Genomic DNA, 21,075 nt, shown 5'->3' with positions numbered 1-21,075 from the left:
CCCCCCCCCCCCCCACCCCCCCCCCCCCCCACCCCCCCCCCCCCCCACCCCCCCCCCCCCCCACCCCCCCCCCCCCCCACCCCCCCCCCCCCCCACCCCCCCCCCCCCCCACCCCCCCCCCCCCCCACCCCCCCCCCCCCCCACCCCCCCCCCCCCCCACCCCCCCCCCCCCCCACCCCCCCCCCCCCCCACCCCCCCCCCCCCCCACCCCCCCCCCCCCCCACCCCCCCCCCCCCCCACCCCCCCCCCCCCCCACCCCCCCCCCCCCCCACCCCCCCCCCCCCCCACCCCCCCCCCCCCCCACCCCCCCCCCCCCCCACCCCCCCCCCCCCCCACCCCCCCCCCCCCCCACCCCCCCCCCCCCCCACCCCCCCCCCCCCCCACCCCCCCCCCCCCCCACCCCCCCCCCCCCCCACCCCCCCCCCCCCCCACCCCCCCCCCCCCCCACCCCCCCCCCCCCCCACCCCCCCCCCCCCCCACCCCCCCCCCCCCCCACCCCCCCCCCCCCCCACCCCCCCCCCCCCCCACCCCCCCCCCCCCCCACCCCCCCCCCCCCCCACCCCCCCCCCCCCCCACCCCCCCCCCCCCCCACCCCCCCCCCCCCCCACCCCCCCCCCCCCCCACCCCCCCCCCCCCCCACCCCCCCCCCCCCCCACCCCCCCCCCCCCCCACCCCCCCCCCCCCCCACCCCCCCCCCCCCCCACCCCCCCCCCCCCCCACCCCCCCCCCCCCCCACCCCCCCCCCCCCCCACCCCCCCCCCCCCCCACCCCCCCCCCCCCCCACCCCCCCCCCCCCCCACCCCCCCCCCCCCCCACCCCCCCCCCCCCCCACCCCCCCCCCCCCCCACCCCCCCCCCCCCCCACCCCCCCCCCCCCCCACCCCCCCCCCCCCCCACCCCCCCCCCCCCCCACCCCCCCCCCCCCCCACCCCCCCCCCCCCCCACCCCCCCCCCCCCCCACCCCCCCCCCCCCCCACCCCCCCCCCCCCCCACCCCCCCCCCCCCCCTCCCCCCCCCCCCCCCACCCCCCCCCCCCCCCACCCCCCCCCCCCCCCACCCCCCCTCCCCCCCTCCCCCCCCCACCTCCCCCCACCTCCCCCCCCCCCCCCCCCCCCCCCCCAACTCCCCCCCCGCGCCCACCCCCCCCCCCCCCCCCCCCCCCTCCCACCCCCCCCCCCCCCCCCCCCCCCCCCCCCCCCCCCACCCCCCCCCCCCCCCCCCCCCCCCCCCCCCCCCCCCCCCCCCCCCCACCATAGGGGCAAAAAATCCAAACTTCACATACACGCTACAGGGGTCAGTGTTATCAGTCACAGACCAGGAAAGGGATTTAGGCGTCTTAGTTGATAGTTCCATGGGAATGTCAACTCAATGCATGGCAGCTGTAAAAAAGGCAAACTCTATGCTGGGGATAATTAGGAAAGGAATTGAGAATAAAACTGCAAAGATTGTCATGCCCTTCCCCCCCCCACCACTAACCTGGATAGCTTCTTTAAAAGGGAGACTTGGACAGATTTATGGAGGAGAAGTTGATTTATGGCTACCAATCTTGATCCTCCTTGATCTGAGATTGCAAATGCCTTAACAGACCAGGTGATCGGGAGCAACAGCCGCAGAAGGCCATTGCGTTCACATCCTACATGTGAGCTCCCAAAGGCACCTGGTGGGCCACTGCGAGTAGCAGAGAGCTGGACTAGATGGACTCTGGTCTGATCCAGCTGGCTTGTTCTTATGTTCTTATGTTCTTATGTTCGTATCTTCAGAATGAACATAGTGGGTCTTCACAAGCTGACCTTTTATGCAAGAAGCATGCAAGGGGAGAGAAAATGCTGGAGGGAAGAATTAGGACTAATAAATGAAACATTTCTTCACGCAATGTGTCATTGGTATTTGGAATATGCTGCCACACATGGTGATGGCCACTAACCTGGATAGATTTAAAAAGGGCTTGGACAGATTTATGGAGAAGTCAAACTATGGCTACCAATCTTGATCCTCCTTGATCTGAGGTTGCAAATGCTTAGCAGACCAGATGCTCGGGGAGGGGGGGAGCAGCAGCAGCTGAAGGCCATTGCTTTCACATCCTGCATGTGCGCTCCCAAAGGCATCTGGTGGGCCACTGCGAGTAACAGAGTGCTGGACAGGACTAGATGGACTCTGGTCTGATCCAGCAGGCTCATTCTTATGTTCATGATAAAATAATCCCTGTGGGCCATGAAATAATGGGGTGGAATGTAATTATGTACATTTCAGACTTAATCAGGAAACGTTCACAGGGAATTCAAGAAGTTTACTAAAACAGTCAAGACCAGTAATGGGGCCAGGAGTCACAGGTTCTTCTGAGAGACACAACCCTTTTAGTGAGCAAAGAATTTTCTTCCAAGAGGGGAGATCACATTGAACTGTAATTTACCATTCCATTTTTATACGTTAACAGAAAAACGTAGGAACCAAACCAGACATTGTCAAATATTGTGCTAGTTTATACTCATCCTGTGAAGCATTTACAGTTATGATCCAGCCAAACACTGGTTTCCCCACTGCCTTTTTTGTTCAGAAAGGGAGAACTTCTCTCATTGTGTTCTGCCCTGGATCTTTCTAGAATCCTGCTGACCCACTGAACATGGGACGGCTACACTGGGCAAAGGAGGATTGGGGGAGGGCAATAAAAGCATTGGTGAACAATCAATCATAATGAAAATAACACACATTCCATGTTACACTCGGAAACCAGCTTCACAAGCTGGCTCCAACTCCCATAAATGGATTTTGCCCCAATTCCCTCTCTGATGCTCCATCCTTCATTTTGTTATCACCCAATGCTAGAGCCCACTTTCGACTAAAATCCCTGTATCAACACACATTTACTTCCAGGACTGGTTAGCGGAGGATTTCAGATTGCTTTACCCATTTGTACCATTCTATGTGCAATCAATTGCATAGAGTTGGGGAATTCCTGTTCATCAGATCCTTTTTGTCTGATCAACCAAACTGAAGATGAGCTACTCCCAAATTGGGGGAGCTTTTTGCCTTCTCCTTTCCCTGTTTGTGACACTGTTTGTGGGAGTTGCCCACAGCTGAAGTTTGGAGGTCAACTGGTCCCTTTGGGAATATCATGCTTGAGTCGATGGAGAAACAGAGTTGAAAAAACATACCAAACTCTTCCCAGGTTGGCTTCCATGGACTCTTGGGTACATTAAGTAAATGAATAGTACAAATCTCTGCAGGGTTACTCTACTCCTAGCACATTGAAATCAGAGGAGGGACTGATATAAATTAGTATCGGACTGCTTCATTTTTTTTCTTTGTTGCGATCCTTTTAAGGGACCCATGTGATTTGGGGTCTCAGATGTCTCATAATCATCTTGAAGATAAAAGTTTGAGTTTCTGGATGAATGTAAAAAGAAGACACAGAGAGCAGAATAGAGCTGTTGTGTTACAAAACAAAGGGGCTTTATCAGCTATTCTGACTTATCAGTGTGGTATTGCTGCGATTTTACCTTTAAATCACTATTTAGGGTGTTTTAACACAGGTGGCCTTAGCTTACTTTGAGATTATTGTGTAAATCTGCAAACAGGCCACTTAGGGGTCAGGGGTCCTAGTAACTGAGGGATACGGGAAGCATGGTGGTTGGAAAAGATATTGGAAGGGAGGAAATCAGATATATGATTATGGGATGTTGTAGGTTTCTGGTTGTGTGGCCATGTTCCAGTAGCATTTTCTCCTGATGTTTCTCCTGCATCTGTGGCTGGCATCTTCAGAGGATAAAAGATCCTCTGAAGGTGCCAGCCACAGATCCAAGCAAAATGTCAGGAGAAAATGCTACTGGAACACAACCATACAAACAGAACCGCCGCAATGCCCCCGTGATTCCGGCCGTGAAAGCCTTTGATAATATGATATGGTTATGCTCTGATTTCTTCTAGCCTTAATCCCATCTCATGTTATGACAGTGGAGAGGCTAGGGTTAGGAGAGGCTAGGGTTCAAACCCATCTCAGACAGGGATGTTGTCAGGTCCATTAATAATAAGACCACTAGTCTGCAAAATAATTTTGCAGAGCATCAAGTGGACCTGGTGTGCATTACCAGGACCTGAAGGGGGGGGCCAAAATGGTCTCCTTGAAAGAGTTACCTGCCCCCAGGGTTCTCGTCACCCCATCACTTACAGCCAAAGGACTGGGGAAGCGTCAGGGGGATGTTATCTAGTTGATTGACATGCATTCCCATTCATGTCCGAAGCTCCGCCCCTCCGTTTGTGGGTTTTTAAAACATTTTTTGTTTTTTCGGTTTTTGGCATGCAGGGGGCGCATTGTTTGGGCTAGCAGCACCAAACTTTCAGGGATTGCTTGGCGGACTCTCCTGATGATACTACTCGGGTTTGGTGAGGTTTGGTTCAGGGGGTCCAAAGCTATGGACTACCAAAGGGGGTACCCCCATCCTCCATTGTTTCCAATAGGAGCTAAAAGAAGATGGGGGCAACATTTTGAAGGTCCATAACTTTGGACACCCTGAACCAAACTTCACCAAACCTGGGTGGTATCATTAGGAGAGTCTCCTAAAGATACCCTGAAAGTTTGGTGCTTCTAGCTTAACAATTGCACCCGACAGCAGGCACCCCCAAAATTTCCCCAGATTCTCTTTTTAAATCCACCCCCTTCGGCATGGATTTAAAGGGAGAATCTGAGGTCCTCAGTTTAGAAGAGGAGTTTGGATTTGTATCCCATTTTCTCTCCTGTAGGAGACTCAATGGATCTTACAATCTCCTTGCCCTTCCTCCCTCACAACAAACACCCTGTGAGGTGGGTGGTGCTGAGAGAGCTTCAAAAAGCTGTGACTAGCCCAAGGTCACCCACCTGGCGAGTGTTGGCATGCACAGGCTAATCTGAATTCCCCAGATAAGCCTCCACAGCTCAAGTGGCAGAGCAGGGAATCAAACCCGGTTCCTCCAGATTAGAATGCACCTGCTCTTAACCACTATGCCACATTGAAAGTGATGCTGTTTCAGGGTGGCGGATAATCCACCCCAAAACAGCATCACTTTCAATGTTGTTTAACTAGGGACCCCAGATTCTCCCTTTAAGGTGGATTTAAAAGGAGAATTTGGGCTCTCTAGTTTAAACACCATTGAAAGTGATGCTGTTTGGGGGTGGATTCCAGCTTCACAGTGGCAGCCGGGGGAAGGGGGGGGGGAGGACACAAAACTCAGATTTTGCACCGGGCTCCATTTTCCCTCTATGCCTCTGCCCAGAGGGGAGGGCGGGAAGGAACTGCCGGCTGCCGGCTGGGAGCCCAGTTGGTGGGGGGCAGGGGAGGGGAGGGCAGTCTGCCATCCCCAGCCTTGGAGAGCTGCTTTTATAAGCGCTAGGCTGGAGGCGGGGCTTGGGGAGGCGTGGCCATGCCCTAGGAGTGGGTGCGACCCCACCCCCGAACCCTCCCCCATAAAAATCTATACCTACGTCCCTGGGCCTGATCCTGATCGTTTCAACCTTTTCTTTGTTAAGTCTGCTGAAGTAAAAACAAGCAGAAGTCTAGTAGCACCTAAAAGACTAACAAACATTTATGCCAGATGAAGTGTTTGTCAATTAAAGCATCTTCCTTGGATGCTGCAAGCCAATTTTCAGTACTTAGGCATTTTAAAAAAAATACGTAACAAACTGGGGATATAACTTCGTAAGATGCAATATTTACCCTGGCTGTCCAAACTATGAAGAAAGGAAACCAAGTGTCAAATCAGTAGCAAGCTTTAATCAAAGAATTTATGAAAAGCAAAAAAGAAACGTTCACACTTTGACAAGTAGAGCAGGTACTCAGACACAGATTCACTTTGCTCATACTTCTGAAACAGGCAGTGACAGGCTTACTCAAGAAACTTACTAAAATCAGCCCTGGCTTATTGAACAAGCCCTGCTTACAACAATTTGCTGATTTTACTTTTAAATTTATTTACAGTAAGTCTTCTCAAAGGGACTCAAGGTAGTGATCCAGTGAAGTCCCACAGCAGCACAAAACAATTCTCCCCTCCCATTTTATTCTCACAGCAACCCTGTGGCATGAGACTGACAGTGTGTGTCTTATTGAATATCCAGAAAACTAGTTTCCATGCCAGACTGATTTGAACCTGGGTCTACTTGAACCTTGTCCAACACTCCCATTAGTGTGTGTGCATACATTACAGACTAGTATCATTCAGATGGACTTTCTGATGTAAGAAAAGATGAAAGCAATGACTACTCTGTCACTGAAATAATCTTCATTTACATTTTTTGTTTTCTGTGTGGAGTTTTTGGTGAACAGTAAGACTGTTGTGACAACTAAAGTTCTTTCCACACTCAAAACATTGATATGGTTTCTCTCCTGTGTGCAACCTTTCGTGAAACTTGAGACTTCCTTTGTGAGAGAAACTCTTCTCACACTCCATGCACTTATACAGTTTCTCCCCTGTGTGTACCCATTGGTGACCACTCAGGTTTCTTTTGCTAGTGAAACTCTTTTCGCACAATAAGCATTTGTACAATTTCTCCCCTGCATGTATTCTTCGATGACAATTCAACTTGTCTATTCGACTAAACGACTTTCCACACTCCAGACATTTATATGGTTTCTCCCCTGTGTGCAGTCTATGGTGATAGGTAAGGCCTACGCTCTGAGTAAACGTCTTCCCACATTCCAAGCATTTATATGGTTTCTCTCCTGTGTGAGTCATTTGGTGAACAGTTAGGTATCTGAAGCAACCAAAATTCTTCCCACACTCCAAACATTTATATGGTTTCTCCCCTGTGTGAATTCTCTGGTGAACAGTAAGTCTTTTGCTGCAGCTAAGACTCTTTCCACACTCCAAGCATTTGTATGGTTTCTCTCCAGTGTGAATCCTTTGGTGTGAAATTAAATTATCCCTCCGACTGAAGCTCCTTCTGCACTCCAGGCATTTATATGGTTTCTCTCCTGTGTGCACCCTCTGATGCTGAGTGAGGTCCATTATGTGATAAAAGTTCTTCCCACACACCGAGCATTCACATGGCTTCTCCCCCGTGTGCATGCTCTGATGCCGAGTAAGGCTTCTTTTCTCTCTAAAGCTCTTCATACACACTGAGCATTTATATGGCTTTTCCTCCGTGTGCACCCTCTCATGCCGAGTAAGGCTTGCTCTCCATCTAAAGCACATTGCACACTCCAAGCATTTATATGGTTTCTCCTCAGTCAACAGCTTTGGATGTCTCTCACGACTGGATTTTTTGCCTGATGCTTTCTTACTCCGAGGGGTTTTGTTCCTTTTCCCCCCCTTCTGCAAGTTTTCTGTAACAGGGATTTCATGGTGATTTCTTCCATGAAAGGCAAATGATTTTGTCAGCTGCTTCTGGTTTCCTCTTCTCTTACTTCTCTTTAGTCTTCCCTTATTCAGAGACACCTTTTTCTCCTTCACATCCCTGCATCTTTCCACACAGTTGGCCCTTGGTTTCCTCTCATCTCCTGCTGAAATACAAAGAAAAACCCAATAAGATCCTGGGAATAAACATCACGTAGCAGAAACAGTCATTAGGGCACAATGCTTAATCTAATTGGCCCAAAAGATTATGCGAGAACTTTCTTTTTAACCAAAACACTTCTAAAGGAAAACAGAGCTGAGAGAAAGGATTTCCTTTCATTTCCAAGAAAAGCAGTCAGGTGGCAAAACATACTGTTTTATTTCTTTACACATTCCAAGTGATAAGAAAAAGGACATCTATCTACATCCGAAATTGACACTTTTTACTACACAGAAATGCATTTGTAGGAAAATATTCATTTCAGTAGCCCTTCCAAATGGCTGTTGTCCTCCATTGCCACACTCAAGTGGCTTCCCAATCCTGCCACTTTTTCCATATGGTCACCTTTCCCTGCCTTCAGGTGAAAGTGAGAAAAGATGCCTCAGTAGCCTTTTTCTAAGGATACACAAATCCAGCATGTAGGACCAGTGCATCTGTGCAATGAGAAGGAATTTTCCCCCTTGCTTATTGCTGTGATCCAGGGATCGAAACGAACAGGTATGTGATGGAATTGCTGATTTTTTGGAAGGACCTGCTGCTACAATGTTTAGAGAGCAATCAAGCCTCCTGTCCCTTTGCAGCTGGAGACCATTCAGTGATGAGAAGTTGTTTCTTAGGCCGTTTCCGCACAGCCGCCATGCGCCCCCACGCCGCCAAGAGTTCTGCCGGCGTGGGGGCGCAAGCCTGTTCGCACGCAAGCGTGCGAGCAGGCCAAGCAGAGGCCCCCGCAGGAGAGGCGGCTCCGCACGGAGCCGCCTCTTCCCCCTTCTCCGCCCCACTCACGATGTCACCGTCGTCGCCTGCTGGCCGTGGAGGTCGGAGGACAGTGTGGGCGGGGCTTCCACGGCCAGCAGGCGATGACGGAGACATCGTGAGTGGGCTGGAGAAGGGAGACAGCGTCTTCCCGGCGGCGCGGTTCGCACCGCGCCGCTGGGAAGACGCTTCCCCCCCCAACAACAACCCTTTAAAGGGTTGTTGTTTAGGGCGGCCTGACGCCGCCCTGGGGGGAAGGAAGCACAGTCAGGTCGCCGCTGCTGCGTTGCAGCAGCGGTGCCTGTGCGAATGGCGGCCTGGGGGCGGCGTTTTTACCGCCCCCAGGCCGTCGTTTTTGGGCCGTGCGGAAACGGCCTTTGGCTCAGACACATTCAGAAACCCCTACCCTACAAAGTTTCCCGTTTTTTTCTTTCCTCAATTTGGCAACTCTCCACAACACCAACCAGTCCTCCAATGATCTGCCAGCAGTTCAAAATCCAACTCACCGATCAGCAAGGTCATAATTTTTGCTCTTCTTCCTCTCACAGGAATACTTTTGCTATTTATTTACTTACTATTTAGTTAGCTAGTTCATCTTTTAGATGAACCCTTCCGCGCAACTCAACAGGCCATATCCCACTACCAAGAAACTAAAGGTGGAACTTGGGTCAAACAAAGAATGAAAACCACTGCTCTACAATACATGTAGGTAAATCTGTGGCTCTACGAGTCAATGTGGAGTAGTGGTTAAGAGCAGCAAACAATCTGGAGAATCAGTTTTGATCCCTGCTCCTTCATATGAAGCCTGCAGGATGATCTTGACCTAGTCACAGTTCTCCCAGAACTCTCTCAGCCCACAAGATGCCTGTTGTGGGGTGAGGAGAAGGGAAGGTGATTTCAAGCTGCTTTGAGACACCTTAAGGTACAGAAAAGTGGGATATTAAAAAAATTATCTTCTTCCTCAAGTACCACAATGTTAGCATACAAACAGGCTAGTCTTTGGGACTTGAGCCAGTGTTGAACTGAAAGCTTTTTCTACTCTCAAGAAGAGGATGTTTTATCTTCTATTTATCTACTACAATTAAATATGTGGAACAATTTATATTGGAGGAAGAAAGAAAATATTCTGAATAGTGTACATCAGAAGAACCACAGTTTGTACAAGATTGTAGTTTTTGGGATGTTGTGTGGTTTTAGGGCTGTTTGTATGTATTCTAGTAGCATTTTCTCCTGATGTTTCAACTGCAAATTGTAGTTTTTACTAATGAAAAAGCATTTTTAAGGGTCGTGTACACAGCAAAACAGTGTCTATAATACTTTGTTATTTAAAAAATTCATTCCTCTGACAAGCTCAGGACAATGTGCATCTGTGAAGACAGGGGATCAAAGGAAAAGAAAGTTCCCTAACCCTTCTAATATCTTCATTTCTTTGATGTTGATAAATGTGTATAGCTTCTGGGGGCTTTCTTCCACTGTCCCACCCTGTCCCTTGTTAAAACAAACATTTAATTGAGCAAGTTTAAGTGACTGAGGTGATCCCCATCTCCCTTTATACACACTCTGTTTTTACCTCAGATAAATTTGGCAAAGCTTCTTGAACTGTTAACAAGTAAATGGTAGAACACTTCAGGGAAACAGAATAGGAAAGGATATTATTAATAAAAAAGCAATTCTATATAGAAGTATGGAATAATTTTCACAGTTCAATATGAATGGTGTTTGGTTGTTTGTTAAACTTTCAGTTGGTTAGAGTTCTTAATGCTTCAAACTGTGACTTAAATAAGATTAAGCCTACATGGCAACCTGCATTGAGGGAAACAGGCTTTAGGCCCAGGTATGAGGAATGAATCAACAGAGATGACTGCTATGATACTCCAGTGGCAGAACAATTAACATATTCTAGCTTTTGTCAAAGCAGAACCATAATCTGCAGGCACAGAAGAGTTGCTCCATACATCTAAGGAGTACCTGTTGAGTTCTTTGCTTCCTCAGAGGCTTGGACAGACATCTCACCCACTTCCTCCAACCAGGAAATTAAGTCAGGTTTGCAGATCCAAGACCCTTTTTTGAAAACATAAGCAATACAAACCCTCTGGTTACATCATGGGACTGACTAGCATAACGATCATTCGTTCTCTAGGGAACACAGAGTTGAAATTTAGGGGAAGAAGGATAAAGAGCAAATAGCAATCGCTTTCAGACAATTCTCTAAACACTTAAAAACAATCCCAGATGGCCCATCCGTCGACCCGCCAATGACTTGCTTACCCAGGGAGGCCACGTTCCTATAATTCTCCAGCATCACTTTTCTGTAAAGGGCTCTTTGTCCAGGATCCAGCAAAGCCCACTCATCCTCTGTGAAATACACAGCCACCTCTTCAAATGATACAAAGCCCTGGAAGAAAATTACACAACAGGTAGGCCAAGGTACAGAAATGTTTATCTTATTTTCTAGCAATGCCTCATGTGAGAAAATGGAGTGAAGTTAACTGCATACCTTGTTTTGACATCTTGCACTGCCAGAGGAAAGTCTCCTCTGAAAAAGGAATCCACTCCATTCCTTTTTCTCCTCCATGATCTGATTCTTATGAAGAATTGCAGCTTCCTCTCATTTGGAAAAACGAGACGATCTTCAGCATCTGAGGAGTATCTTTAGCTGTGAGCAAGACAAAAGAAGTGGGACAATTTCCCACTGACAATCACATTTTCCAATTTTAACTCCCTTTCCCAATCCCAAGCAACAGGATGTCGCAGGGTAGGAATTGATACAACCAGCACCAAAATATATCCACAAAAGAGACTAGTTCACACAAAGTCCTACTGCAACTGAGGCTTTAAAGAGCTACACATCAGTGTTTCAGCACACTCAGCACAAGAAGCCTGCACCTGCCCAAACTCCCTCTGCTGAAATGAATCGAACCAGAGCACAAATCAAATCCATACTCAACTATGACGTTAACTGCGCGACCTGAGCCCACTCACCTTTTCACTTTAAGACTACATCACATGGAAACTCTGAAGACAATGTAGAAGAGGAGAAAGCCATGTGCTGTGAGCTCCTTGGATTAAGGTCTGGGTAAAAACATAATATTAAAAGACAACAGGAGAAGGCCAGGATTCAAGTACATTAGATTTTCTGTACTTCCATTTGCTGCTTTTCAGCACCTGGACCAACTATGTACCCACAGAATCCCACCACCTACACTTTACATGTTTCCATCCCATTTTCATTTCCATGGGATGTCTTGATTTCTTTTTCACACTAGGCCAAACAAAAAGGTGCAGATTGTCTATTTTCTTCAGGGTTTTTACAATTGACATAAGGCCCATTATTAGTAGTAGAAGAAGAAGAGGAGAACTTCTCTCCTGTAAGACGACTCAAAGGGGCTTACAAAATCCTTTCCCATCCTCTCCCCACAACAGACACCTTGTGAGATAGGTGGAGCTGAGAGAGCTTCAAAGAATTGTGACTAGCCTAAAGTCACCAAGCAGGAATGCAGGAAAGGGGAAGCAAATATGGTTCACCAAATAAGGCTCCGCCGTTCAAGTGGAGTAGCAGGGAATCAAACCTGGTTCTCCACTACTCTTAACCACTATGCCACAATGGCTCTTCATCTTTTGAATACCAATTATGCTGGAGACTTATACAGCATGTCCATGAAAAACAAGAAAGACAGTATATTTTGATGGATTTTGGATTTTAAATAAGGTAGATATGAAGATAGTGATCATTTTCCGTACTCAAGACACCTAATCTGTTGCTGAGAGTAAGTGGGGGGCTAGCAGGGAACCTGGACGTGAGAGGAATCATGTCACCCCACTATTCCCCTTGCTCCCATCACAGCCACCTTTTCTATGCATCATCATCTCCTTTTCCTCCTACCTCATCTCACTGTCTTTGCACTCACTCCCACAGCAATAGTGTTGATCCACCCCACCCACCCTTACCCGCTGATGCTTGGTTGTGTAGGATTGCTGTTAACATTTGTTCAGTCCTCCTCAACTTCCTTGTAACTCTTTTCATGCAGACCTGGGGGACATCTTCCCTTTAGTCTGTGACCCACATTGTGTGTAATTTTTTTTATCCTCATTGTTCAACATTATCCAGATGATGTGTGCAACAGTGCTGGGCTTCAGCTTTCAAGCACAAAAGAAGTGAACTCACACTATTCTTTAACAACCTACTCAGGCAGATTGCATAAAGTAGTGATTTGTCCTGTTTCATACAGAACAATCCCATCTAGAATGTATCTTTTCCATGTCTAGTAACAATACAGAGCCGGACCTCTTAATGCTAACTACAGTGGAACCACGGTTTTTGTTGGTAGTCCGTCTGAAAAGGATAGATGAAAATCGAAACTGATGAAAACGGAGGCAAACTTTTCCATAGGAATCAATGTAAATCCAATTAATCCATTCTAGGCATTCCAAAAAATCATACCAAAAATACATTTTTTGGTGAATATAGTGCTTAATGCTGAAAACACAAACACTAGGACCAGCTTCAGAGCCAGTGGACCAATGTCGCACCAGAAAGCTGTCCAAAGAGGTCTGTTTCTGACGCCTCTTTAAGATTTGTCTGAAATGGGGCAAGACATTGTCATTAAACAAGTTGCAGACATGGCCTGCAACAGCTTTGTCCGGGTGATTTTTCTCCACAAACCCCTGCACCTTACTGCAAATCAATGAAAACCGAGGCAAATTGATGAAAACTGAGACAAATTTTTCACTGAAAAAATCGATGAAAACCGAAGGCAATGAAAACCAAAGGCAATGAAAACCGAGGTTACACTGTATATGCGAAGGTGGCATGGCCCAGATCTATAACCAGATCTGATAATCAAGGCAAAGTCAGCCCTGCTTAGTATTTGGATGGGCAACCTCCAAGGATCACCAGAGTCATGACACAGAGGCAGGCAATGGCAAACCACCTCCACATGTCTCTTGCCTTGAAAACCTCCACAAGGTTGCCATGAATCAGTTGTGACTTGACAGCACACACACCCAAATCGGTCTACAGCACAGGTGTCAAACTCACGGCCCTCCAGATGTTCATGAACTACAATTCCCATCAGCCCTTGCCAGTATAGCCAATGCTCATGTTGGGAGGGACTGATGGGAATTGTAGTTCATGAACATCTGGAGGGCCGTGAGTTTGACACTCCTGGTCTATGGTGAGGTCATTTAGCATACTCTGTTCCGATCACAAGGGGGTGGATTTATTCCAGCGGCAATTAGATTATTTGAAGCTAAATCCCTGGCACAACTCACCTATGGAGCCCCATTGGCAATAATTTTGGATTTCACTCTATTAGAGAGAGTCCTATCCACATTCCTTAGAGCTCTTTTTAACACTCCTAAATGTACAGCTAATGTAGTTCTAAGACAAGAAGCAGGGTTGGTTAAAGTCGAGACAACCTTTTGGAGGCTTACTATCAAATACTGGCTTAAAGTCCTTTCCCACCCCATGGGCTTATTGCCTTTGCTACTGGCAGCAACACCATATCCAAGCTGGCTAGAAAAAATAACACTTAAACTTACACAGTGTGGCTTGGATCCTGTACAACTATTGGAACTGGATCATTGCAGAGCAACAGCCTTGGTCTATCAACGGCTCAATGACATTGAAATGCAAACAGATTTCCCCTTGTTACCGGTGTTATATAAACCATTAAAATCTTGGACAGGTATCTCGGCTGCCCCTTACCTGTCCAATATAACATCTACGAAATGCCGCTGGGCCTTTTCCAGGGCCCGTTTTGATGCTTTTCCATCAGCCAATCTAATGGGCAGATTTCAAAAAATCCCACGACATAGGAGACTATGTGTTTGCAACTCAGGGGAAGTGGACTCTGTATTACATATTTTATTGCATCGTGAACTCCATAAAGGGGAAAGGGAGGCTTTAATTCATCCATTGTTTATCCAGTACAGAAATTTAACTAGAGTTAATTCCGATTCAGTTCTGGTGAGAATTTTGCTGGAAGACCGAGTTTCTCTTATATCTCAGCAGGTAGCTAAGTTTTGTATGCTGGCATATAGTAAGAGAAGAGCCATGTTGGGACCAAGAGCCGGACCACATGAGGGTGACCGTGGTAATGCTACAAGCTGATGATATTCTTTGTGTGGATTCTGTATCGTGGATTTCTGTACAAATTCGATTTTTTTCTTTTGTTTATTGTTCTTCCTTTTTCTTGTTCTTCTCTTTTCTTTTTTGCTGGCCTAATGGCCGTAATAAAACTGACTGAGCATACTCTGTTCAGTTCTGGTAACCTTAAGCCCTGATCACTAAATAGAATGTCCATGCTCAGAGGCAGAAACTCTCTGGATACTGGTGCTGGGGTGAAAGAACATCAGGAGGCAATAAAACTTTGAACCTGTTCACCACCACCTGTTTCTCCAGTAAGCCCGCAGTTTGGAGATGCTTAAATGACAGTCATGGCAAAGGATTATCTATTGGTAAAAATCAGGCAAGCCCGCATCTGATCAGAGACCCACTCTCTCATAAGGGTGATTTCTGGGAAGGTGAAATTCACCTGCTGCGGGAGTCACTCCTGTCACCCTTTATGGCTAAAACGAACCACAACCCCCAATGTACACAATGACCAAAAAGTGCAAGATTTGACTCCAGCACCACCAAATCTATGCAAGCTTGCAAGTCTTCCAAAAAGGATTGATCGGGTTTGGGATTTTAAAAAATCGTTAGGAGATCTTCCAAGCCACCGTCTTAAATGCATTTGTCTCTGCTCGTCCCCCCGTGAAAAACAAATGCAGACCCTTTAAAAACTGCACCCTCGGCATTCTGGGAAGAAGAAGCAAAAAAAAAAATGGGCGCCATCCGAATCTAAACACAAAGAAGTTTATGTAACGTCCCTCTCAAAGGGCCCTTCAGAGGCCAAGAGGAATAGAGACACGCAGAAACCCATCAATCTGCCATCCTAGAGACTCACCGTGCAATCCCATGCAGCGTTTCTGCAGCCTGCACTTTGCTTTCGTGAGGCTTAGACCGGAGCAAGTCTGCAAAGGTTGGCGCTGCTAACTGAACGGGCCCCAGAGGAAAGACTCTTGTCCCCCTTGCGGTGCAGCTCCTGGGCGATGGGCTCAAATCGGATATTCCCCAAAGGAGATAATCAGTCTCTTAACTGCAACCACTCAGCCCGCCCCACAAACAACCGCGCCAGGAAAGAAACAAGCACAACTCTCTGCCAGTGCTGGAGGGGGGAGGGGGCTTTACCTGCAGCGCATCATCAAAGGCGAAGCCGGTGCAAGAATGGAGTCTTCCCCGGGAAACGGCTTACAAGGGCAACCGTCTGATTGGCTACTCACGCACCAATCCTGGGGCTGGAGACGCGGTTGTGAGCTGAACAAACCAACAAAACAAAAACACACATGGAGAAGACTCGCAAAATATTTCAGCCTACTTCCTCCTGTGATCTATCTGCAAGGAAAACAATTATTTTTAAAAAGAAAAAAATGTAAAAGGATCTTTCCTCTGCTGAGGGAAGTGGTATTAGCCTATTACCATATCCCCTCGTTCTCAGTTTATTCTACTGAATATTTAGAACAGCTAGATTCCAGTCCAGTACTATACAAATTAGGGGAGTGTTTCCCGAGAACAGCTCCCAATACAAAAAGTATCACTTCTAAGTAAAGTAAACATATATATTAGTATTAACTAAAATTCATACTTATACATGCTTTGCTTCATCCAAAGTATAATAGAAAGACCCTCACTTAAGGGTCATAGTCCATACATGTCACAGATTACTCAATGAAATATTTGTAAACACAGTCCTAAAGCGCTCCATCTTAACAAAGTCCCATGGTTTGAAGAACTTCGTTTCTCTTTGCAGCTTCTTCAGAAGACAATCATGTTTCAAGTAAGCAATCAGAAGGTTTTCTATTTTGCTTTCAAAGTCATCCTTCTAAGTTTAACTATTTAGTAAAACATTGTGTTTGCAAAACAATATGACTCCTGTACCCCTAGTACAGGAGTGTTTCATGTTTCATGTTTCACCTGCATCTGTGGCTGGCGAAACGTTAGGAACAAGATCCACCAGACCGCGGCCACACAGCCCGGAAAACCCACCACAACCAATTGAATCCAATAATCATCTTGGGTCCCATTGCTTTTTAATCATCAGACAGCATTACCCTTGGACCAGAAATCTCTCAATTTGCATGTCTTTGAACTAGCTTGAAAACATCTCTAATTTTAACAGCTGGTTCTCATTGTACTTACAGTAACTATCAACAGCTGAAGAGATCAGATATCTATATGACTCCAATTCTGTTAAAACTTATTATATGATTAAAAATCCATCCCAGCATTTTATCCACATGGAAATAAAGTTTCTAATTTATGAATATAAAAAGTAATATGCATGGACTATAGACCTTAAGAAAGGGTCTCTATTATATTTTGGATGTTTGCACCTGAAGTAAAGGATATATAAGCTACTGTATTTAGTTGCCTTAGTGGTGATACATTTTGTTACTGGAGAGATTCCAGTCCAGTAGATTGTTGCAGTAAAAGCTTTCGAGAGTCAACACTCGCTTTGTCAGATCCCTTCATCTGACTGTTTTACTGCAGACCCACATGGCTGCTCCCTGAGAATATGAACCTAAAACAAGCCAAGCTCTTCTGTCCTCCAATGCCAACTCCCTTCTATAGGTACACCCTCCCCCAATTCCCTCCTGTCTTTTGCTATGAAGACACTTCTGCCTACAAAAGGTTCTGCCATGACTGTTGGAGGGCCTGAGTGCCTGGGAAACGCTCGAGTACGATGGCACACCACCGGAAAAGGGTCTCTCACATTCCCCCGACTGACCTCTCCTTCCAAAGTGTGGATTCGGAGAAACTGCTGAGGTTGCAAGACCTCCTGGCTCCAATGTGTACGTGCAAATACCAAATCCTCTGCTCTAACCCATGCTCTTTGCCCTGTCCATTGTGGCTGCCTGCCCTGTTTGTTTTTCCACTTGTAAACTGTCAATAAAAGGGCTTGGAGAGGGATGGGACAGCAGAGTTGCTCCCTGCTTCTCTCACTCGCTGAAACGACATGCTGCCTCAGTTGCTGTAAGACAACACATGACAAATCAAGTAGTCTTCAATGTGGGCAAACAACAAAATCTGCAATTCAGTGGCAACTTGAGGATTGATAACAATTGAGTAGAGTTGGGGAATTCCTGTTCATCAGATCCTTTTTGTCTGATCAACTGGAGATGAGCTACTTCCAAATTGAGGGAGCTTTTTGCCTTCTCCTTTCCCTATTTGTGAGGCTGCTTGTGGGAGTAGCCCACGGCTGAAGTTTGGAGGTCCATTGGTCCCTTTGGGAATATCATGCTTGAGTCGATGGAGAAACGGAGTTGAAAAAACATACCGAACTCTTCCCAGGTTGGCTTCCATGGACTCTTGGGTATATTAAGTAAACGAATAGTATAAATCTTTGCAGGGTTACTCTACTCCTAGCACATTGAAATCAGAGGAGAGACTGGTATAAATTATGCTGTAAACCTCCAGTACCAAAAATGTTAAGGACTGCTTCATGTTTTTGTTGTTTTTTGCTAGCATCCTTTTAAGGGACCCATGTGATTTGGGTGCTCAGATGTCTCATAATCATCTTTGTGGAGATAAAAGTTTGAGTTTCTGGATGAATGTAAAAAGACGACACAGAGAGTAGAAAAGAGCTGTTGTGTTACTAAACAAAGGGGTTTTATCAGGTACTCTGACTTAGTGCAGTATTGCTGAGATTTTATCTTTAAATCACATTTTAGGGTTGTTTAACTCAGGTGGCCTGAGCAGCTTCCTTTGAGATTATTGTGTAAATCTGCAAGCAGGCCAGTCAGGGGTCGTAGTAAATGAGGGATACGGGAGGCATGGTGGTGGGAAAAAATATTGGAAGGGAAGAAATCAAGAAATATGGTTATGGGATGTTGTGGGGTTTCTGGGTTGTATGGCTGTGTTCCAGTAGCATTTTCTCCTGACCCTCTTGTCCCATGGGAACAACATTGCTTTCGTTATCTCATGGGGCAGGAAGCCAGTTGGCTTTCTCTTGCTATCTGCTGGCGATCTTGGGCTGCCTTAGCTCCAAAGGCGTTATTTCACAAATTCTTGGGGAACAAGAGGGGGGCCCTCTCGGGGATAAAGGGGACCGTGAATGCCAGCTTGGTCAGCAATGGCTTTATCAGTGTGGTGCTTTGATGCCTTCTCAATAAATGATCAAACCTTCAGAGTCCATTCATTGGCTTAAGGGTCAGAGACCTAACAGGGGGCAGGGTGCTGCTCATCTGGAGTCTTTTTCCTTTGTGGCACTTCCTGTCCCAAAGATCCCAGGTGTGCTCCCGGCAGGTACTGACTGGGGAGTGGTCAGACAGACCAGTGTCTAGGCGGGCAGCAACCAAGGTTGCAGTACAATGTAGCAAAATGTAAAGTGATGCACATAGGGGCAAAAAATCCAAACTTCACATACACGCTTCAGGGGTCAGTGCTATCAGTCACAGACCAGGAAAGGGATTTGGGCGTCTTAGTTGATAGTTCCATGGGAATGTCAACTCAATGCATGGCAGCTGGGAAAAGGCAAACTCTATGCTGGGGATAATTAGGAAAGGAGTTGAGAATAAAACTGCAAAGATTGTCATGCCCTTATATAAAGCAGTGGTGCGACCGCACTTGGAGTACTGTGTTCAGTTCAAATGAGGTAAAAGCCACATCTCAAAAAGGATATTGAAGAGATAGAAAAAGTGCAGAGAAGGGCAACAAGGATGATTGAGGGACTAGAGCACCTTCCTTATGAGGAGAGGCGTTTGGGACTCTTTAGTTTGGAGAGAAGATGTCTGAGGGGGGATATGATTGAAGTCTATACAATTATGCATGGGGTAGAAAATGTTGACAGAGAAATTTTTCTCTCTTTCTCACAATACTAGAACCAGGGGGCATACATTGAAAATGCTGGGGGGAAGAATTAGGACTAATAAAAGGAAACACTTCTTCACGCAACGTGTGATTGGTGTTTGGAATATGCTGCCACAGGAGGTGGTGATGGCCACTAACCTGGATAGCTTTAAAAGGGGCTTGGACAGATTTATGGAGGAGAAGTCGATTTATGGCTACCAATCTTGATCCTCCTTGATCTGAGATTGCAAATGCCTTAACAGTCCAGGTGCTCGGGAGCAACAGCCGCAGAAGGCCATTGCTTTCACATCCTGCATGTGAGCTCCCAGTGGTGGGCCACTGCGAGTAGCAGAGAGCTGGACTAGATGGACTCTGGTCTGATCCAGCTGGCTTGTTCTTATGTTCTTATGTTCTCTCTTATGTTCTTAAGGTGTAGGCAAGGCAGGCCAAAGTCAGGGCAGGTGGCAGGCAAAAGCATGGTCCAAAACAGTCCTGAGTGAGGGCAGGCAAAGGCTTTTGGTCAAGGCAGTGCAAAGTCAAGGCACAGGTAGGAAATCACACAGGCAGACTGAGAGCAGGAGGCCAGAGGAAGACCAGGCAAGTGGAGCTTACCAGCCCAAGGAACTGTGTTATTTAAAGGTGTAGTCATGCCCGCGTTGCCCCAAGGAAGAGACGACACGTGGGGATTTCATCTGGTGGAGAGAGCCAGCGAGCAGGAGCGCGGGATCCCGTGGACATGGCGACTCTGCCTTGTGCTAGCCTCTGGCTCCTTTTATTAGGGTTTACAAGAGGGGGGGAAATGTGGGCGGACCGGGAGGCAGGAGAGCGGGAGAGCGGGAGATCATCATGTGATGCATGATCTCATCAGGCTGCTACGTGCAGGAGGAAGCATCAGCGTCTGGGTCTAATCCACACCTGGGGGCGAAAGCTCCATTGTCCATTTGTCTGGGACACCCGGTGGTTGTGAGCCAGGTAGTTCATGACCTGTGACTCACCAGGGGGTGGGGGATGGGGGAGCGGGTGCGACCAGAAGGCCGTAGTTGGGCCGGCATGCCAGCGCTCTGCCTACGGTGCTGCTGGGTCAGCGGCTCATCCCTACATCTCCTCCTTTTGTACGTTTTAGGAAGGAAGCTGAATTGGGTGGGACAATTTAAGGGGACGCTTACTTCCCTCGCTACTTGCCCAATCTGGTCGAGCTGCTTGTGCAACATGAGAACTTGGTTGCGACGTAAGGGGAAGTCAAAGGGTTTCTTACGTACATTATAAGCAGGGCTGGAAACACATTACATAGAAAAGGTTCCGGCAATAAGGCATACAATCAAACCAATGCAGAGTTGAATAGAGGCACAGCATCTTGTAACTCACGCACTTTCATATGAACTAACAACAATAAACAATTAATAGCGGCATGGCTATCTAGGGTCGCTTGGCGAAGCTCTTGCTGCCCGGAGGCCGGAGCATCCAGGGCAGTTGATGTAGAGTTGATGGATCTCGCAAGGGCGCCGGCCAGACGGCCAATATTCTTAGTGTTACAGGAAACAAGTCCGGGGACTCCCATGAGGGAAGTCGTGAGAGAAACATACCCCGCCTCGGCTAGAGCAACCGCGTGGCGCTCGGAAAACCGAAGGATTGATGAAGAGCCCGAGGAGCCTTTCACATGCAGGCTCCTCGGTGAGCCCAACCTAGGGGCGGGACGATGGCAAGGCGGCAGCAGAGAGTCCCGGCAGACAGATCGGTGGGAATGCAACAACAGCAAATAGGATAACTTCTAAAATCAAGGCATGCAATAACTTCAACAATAAGTCGGGTTACAGTACTCAATACTTCCTCTGGAGGTCGGCTCCAAAGGGCATAAATGGGGCAAGGCAAAAGCCATTGTGCTAGCAACAACATATACAAAACATGCGTGT

The 21,075-nt window shown here is 47.7% G+C and overlaps 1 protein-coding gene across 7 annotated transcripts in view; it reads right to left on the bottom strand.

Annotated features, from left to right (window-relative positions):
* The window catches only part of LOC125428722 (zinc finger protein 501-like), a 45,638-nt gene extending 30,003 nt beyond the window's left edge, over positions 1-15,635 (bottom strand). For 2 of the 7 annotated variants that reach the window (XM_048489310.1, XM_048489313.1), the window contains exon 1: positions 15,225-15,496. Coding sequence is in view for 5 of the 7 variants with exons in the window: in XM_048489321.1 (XP_048345278.1) it covers positions 6,311-7,468; positions 10,243-10,335; positions 10,543-10,669; positions 10,772-10,849 (1,456 nt within the window). In the remaining 2 variants the exon portion in view is untranslated. The other 5 variants (XM_048489321.1, XM_048489314.1, XM_048489315.1 and 2 more) reach the window with 5 other exon arrangements.
* Between the last annotated feature and the right edge of the window lie 5,440 nt (positions 15,636-21,075).

Source organism: Sphaerodactylus townsendi, linkage group LG03 (assembly GCF_021028975.2).
Source record: "Sphaerodactylus townsendi isolate TG3544 linkage group LG03, MPM_Stown_v2.3, whole genome shotgun sequence".
Taxonomy (NCBI): domain Eukaryota; kingdom Metazoa; phylum Chordata; class Lepidosauria; order Squamata; family Sphaerodactylidae; genus Sphaerodactylus; species Sphaerodactylus townsendi.
The sequence above is the reverse complement of the archived record's forward strand: the minus strand, read 5'-3'. Positions and strand labels throughout refer to the sequence as shown.